The sequence below is a fragment of the Adiantum capillus-veneris genome, chromosome 9 (genome assembly GCF_014529385.1).
Source record: "Adiantum capillus-veneris isolate H3 chromosome 9, ASM1452938v2, whole genome shotgun sequence".
Taxonomy (NCBI): Eukaryota; Viridiplantae; Streptophyta; class Polypodiopsida; order Polypodiales; family Pteridaceae; genus Adiantum; species Adiantum capillus-veneris.
In genome coordinates this window covers 87,678,379-87,683,205 of record NC_140939.1, presented here as the reverse complement: position 1 = coordinate 87,683,205, position 4,827 = coordinate 87,678,379, and the positions used below count along the sequence as shown (strand labels likewise).

At 45.1% G+C, this 4,827-nt stretch overlaps 1 protein-coding gene across 1 annotated transcript; it reads right to left on the bottom strand.

Moving 5' to 3' along the window:
* Positions 1 to 2,155: 2,155 nt before the first annotated feature.
* LOC147450767 (cullin-1-like) lies at positions 2,156 to 4,063 on the bottom strand. The gene has a single exon (XM_086520525.1). The coding sequence runs from the start codon at positions 4,061 to 4,063 to the stop codon at positions 2,156 to 2,158; it is 1,908 nt and encodes a 635-aa protein (XP_086376651.1).
* Between the last annotated feature and the right edge of the window lie 764 nt (positions 4,064 to 4,827).

Here is a 4,827-nt window from a genome sequence, read left to right as displayed (position 1 = left end):
GTCAAGGAAACTCAAGCAGCTCTAGTCAAATTTAGAAAAGGGGTTTCAATAATAAGGAAAAACAAAAAATATAATTTATTATACTAGACCCTTGCTGAACTAGAGTCTTCCCTCTCAGTTGACCCCTTAACTCAAGCCCAAATCATTGAGACTAGAAGGAAGATATAAAATGAAGAAGACTTGGTTGACAAGAAAGCCTTGATGTTCTTAGGCAAGCCTTCTAAGCATATGTTCAAAATTTTGAGGAAGAAGAAAACTAGAGATTCCATTGCTCTCCTCATCAACCCCAAGGAAAGAGCCTCCGGGCCCAATTGGAGAACTTGGAATCCATAAAAGATCACTTTCAAAGCTTCTTTAGCCCTCCAAAGTACATCGCCTTAGAAATTTCGGAAGCCAGAAACATCATGTGGAACCACAACAAATTTGTAATTCCCCCTCAACCTCAAACAACTTTCAAAAACCCCCTTGTCCCTAAAAGACATGTATCTCATGACTGAGAGCTTGAAACCAAAAAGTACTCTAGATATTCATGGTCTCTTGATAGAATTGTTCTCCACTTGCAAAGCCATCCTCGCTCCAATGCTTCTATTGGTTTGGGAGGAAACACTAAGATATCAAGCCCTACCAATCTCCATCAACACAAACATCATAAAGCTACTTCATAAGCAGAGAGAGAAGGACAATGCTCACCATAGGCTAAAAAATATTTGCTAAGAAAATAGGCAATTACCTGATCACCCCAGTCTCATGCAATGGATCAATGTTAAACACACGGGATTCATCAACGATAGAAGACTTCTTGAAGCAGTCATTGCTCTCTTGGATGGTATAGAGCATGTAGAAGAAATAGGATTCAACTATGTATTTGTTAAGATTTATTTTGACAAGGTTTATGATCTATTGGAGTGGTCGTTCTTTCTACAAAGCTTAGAAGGTGTCTCATGATATTTTGAAGTGAACATGTCTATAAGAGAAGGCTGCCCCTTGGCTCCCCTCTTGTTCACAGTAGGAGTAGATAGTGAACTTATAAACTCTCTTTTTAAAGGGAAAATGGACTAGAGTCTAATTAAAGGAGTTTTTCTACCAAATCAGAGAGGCTAGCAATGCCTTTTCCAATTTATAGATGGCACAAAAGACCTTCTAGCAAACAAAGAAATCGCTCTCAGATAGTTTTGGAGGGCCATAAAGACTTTTTGCACAGCCTTGGTATCAAAGATCGACCAGAGTAAAAATGGAATCAAGTCCTGTGGAGCCCCTCTTTCTGGCTGGAAATCACAAAAGAGTTGTAAAGTGATCAAAGAGGGAGAGATGATTATTCCTTCAAAACCAAGGGCTCAAATCTCATCAAATCTCTCAGCTCTCACTGGCTGATCAGGTTTTTATAAAAGCCTTTGGATGTGTTGGCCACACTCTACTTACCTACTATGAATCCTGTATGCTAGTCTCCTCCCCCTCACTCCACACCATCCTTAACAGAAGGTGGAAGGCCTCGCTAGACAGAAGACAATGGTACTTCAAGTTTTCCAAAATCTGGGATGTAGCCATTTACACAAAAAAGTGCATTCTTTTGTGTGGTTGATACTCCATAAGGCCATTTGGACGCGAGAAAGAAGCCTATCAACAGCCCTCCCCAATGGAATATGCTCCAAATGTGGCCAAGAGGTGGAAACCATTCCCCACGTGTTTATGAATTGCCCCAAGTTAACTAGAGTTATTCTAGCCCCTCTTATTAAAACCTTGACCTTCACCTCTTCTTGGAAACAAGTCATCGTATGAGATTCTAGGCCTCCCGATAAAATAGCGCCCCTTGTAATCTCTATGTAATCCCTCACCTAGCCTTTTTTTTTCAAACCTAGTTGTTGCTGTATCCATTTTCCTCTCCCTAAATGAATTCCCAAAATTTTGATGGAAAAAAGTTAGTGTACCATCGGCTATTGGATACAATTAGATTTTTAAAAAAAGAATTCTATAAAAATAAAAGAAAGATTCAAGAGAAAAAATTACAGAAATTTCTAGCATGACAATTAAAATGGAAATAAAGTACTTAGCTCGACGCTTGTTTCTTCCCTCCATGGAGAAACTTCATTCACAAATAGGTGCAAATGCATGGCTCAAAACTTCACCCAACGTAAATGTACGCCTCAAAACCTTTAAGCTAAGGCAAATAGCGTAGCATGTTTCGATCGTGTACGTCTCGCTCCATGTACCCGCGCTCCATCAATCCTTCAATCTTTTGTTTGACAAAACGGTGGTCTTCCTTCAACTTGCCGCCGAGTTGCTCCAAACACTCTTCCACTATCTGTTGATATGCTATGACCTTAACCCTTTTGATGATTCGTACAAGAGAGGCATCCACGGCATATGGCCTATCCTTCAGTTGATACACATGATCTCTCATCGCCATCTGCTTCTTATCAGCATCTACATGAGCTGGAGGTGGAACCCTAATGGTTTGCCTGTCATGCATGGCTCCACTATCAGCATAATAATCAGCATTGAACTGGAAGCAATCCTCATGCCCCAATGTACGGGAGCTAGTTGATGGTTCAGCTGGATGTCTTAAGAGGATTGTGAACTTGTGAGACGATAGTGACTGAAGTAAGCTGTTAAGCATCTCATTGTGGCTATCGGCCAGATTTAATGCAGTCTTATCATGTACAAAGGTGAGCTTGTCTACTGTATTGAAGAGGAGCAACACGGCTGCCTGAAGTGTAGTTACCACAAGCTCGATGCGCTTGGCTGTGAAGTTGCCCACGACGTGGCATGAACCCAAGGAGTGAACCCAGTACTTGAGCTTGCGCTGTTGCGTCTTAGTCCGGTAGAAGTCGTAAAAAATTTGAGCAGAGTGGGTCATTTCTGGAGGCAGCTGCAAGGTATCTAGACATTTGTATTGGGGCCAGTGTCTTGCGGATAGGACAGTTACACGTAGATCCATTATGTTGTCATCACCACCGGAGATATGATGACCAGTATTCATGTCCTCGCACCTCATATTTACGTTTTGCTGCTGCAGGTAGTCAGCAAAACAAGCTTCATTCTCTTTGCATGAGGTGAAATCTGCAAGCATTCCCTCCATCTTGAAAGTAAAGTGCGCCCCAAATCGCTGCTTTATTGCCATAACAAACTTGCGCTCCTCATCCGCCGCGTTCCCTATACGCATCTTTGATTGAGCAGACAATGCCTGACGAAGCAGCCTGCGAGCCATTTTTGTTGTGTATGAGACTGAGAACAACTCCAACTTTTCAGAGGTCATGCAGCAGAGGCGTTCTAATACTGCCGCCGCACGTCCCTCATGATTATGAACATCAGTTTTTCTGGCCGTTGTTCGTCTATAGGCTGCAGTACTTTGTCGCTTGAAGATGCTGTCGCAGTAGGTAGCTAGGAGCTGCTCGTCTGTGGTAGCTGGATTGACTGCATGATGGCTACCTAAATTCTTAACCCCTTTGTCAAAAGCGTCCGCAAAGGCTTCTTGGAAAGCCTCGAGGAGGAGACGACGATAGACTGGTGCTATGTCGTCGAGGCGCCGGCCATGATCGGCAATTTGCGTACGATACTTCTTGTGCAGGTCGAATAGGTCGTCCAGAAAGAATATGATTGGGGCCTGCTCTACGTCATGAGTGCCAGCTGCGGCGAGGGCAATTGAATTATCCAGCGTTGCAGAGGCGGAATTTGCTACACGATCCCGGAAGGCGCAGGCTACGGGGGCAAACACCTCACGCGGAATCCTCTGCATCAGCCTGTCCATAAGGGCGTCGATGCTGGTGATGATAGCTGAATGATTTATATATTCTTGCAGCAGGTATGGCCACACAGAAATGCGTTTTTCTCTCTTGGCGCATTCCTCTGCCTTGAGTGCATACTCCAGCCATATTGCAGCAGTACTCTCCTCGTCCATACTCACCGCGCCATCAATACATTTTGCATGAGCCGCTAGCTCAACTGTAACTATGCAGCGATAGTACTGTGAAGCTTCCGCAAGCAAGCGTGACTCAAAATCTCTATTGAAGGTGAAGGTGTCGTCCTGAGATGATTGCTTCTGCACTACAGCATATGAGCTCATCATGGCATCCTTCAGCAGCACGCAATGGACGTGCTCACCACGGCGAGCTTTGTGGATAAGCCCCAGAACTGCTCCCCTGACGCTATGCACGGTCTCCTAGTCCTGCAGAAGCACGTTGGCGAAGCAGAGGAGCGCAGCTTGGTCCGCCGATCTGGGCAGGTTAGGATAGAGTGCGGGATAAGTGTCGAGGTATCCAAAGACCAATTTTACCGCCGTCGCAGTGCGCTGTTGGTGAGTGTCCCACCTCTTGGACAGCTCTTTAAGAAGGAGCTCATGGTCATGGCGGGCGCTCTGAATGGCAGGCAGGACCGTGGTCGTTATATACTGCTGAACAAATTCTTGAGACCTGCGGTAAGCGTGGGCCCTAAAATCGGACCCTCCCCAGGTGCACATGGTGTGGACGGCAGTGTAGAGAGAGAACGTGAGGTTCACGCGCTGACTGGCGAGGCGGGGCGTGCCATCGGCCACCAAGTTGAGGAACTTCGGCATGTCTTCTTCCAGCATGATCAACGCCTCGTGCACTCGAGCCCGCATACTTCTCGGTACCTTCTGTAGTAGTGCCATGCCAGCCGGAGAGAGAAATTCTTTTACACTTAATCAAGCTGATGGCGCGAGTATTCTGCGGTCATTTATTTCTTAAGAGCGTATTCTGCTTGCGTTATACGCTCTTGAGTCGATCATTTATTTCTTAAGAGCGTATTCTTGTCGATCAACCGTCTCTTGAGCTACCTTCACACACTTAGCCTAAATACTACCTCCCAGAAGAG

Excerpts from the sequence above, each read along its gene's own strand:
- LOC147450767 (XM_086520525.1), bottom strand. The coding sequence starts at position 4,063 with ATGATGAGCTCATATGCTGTAGTGCAGAAGCAATCATCTCAGGACGAC.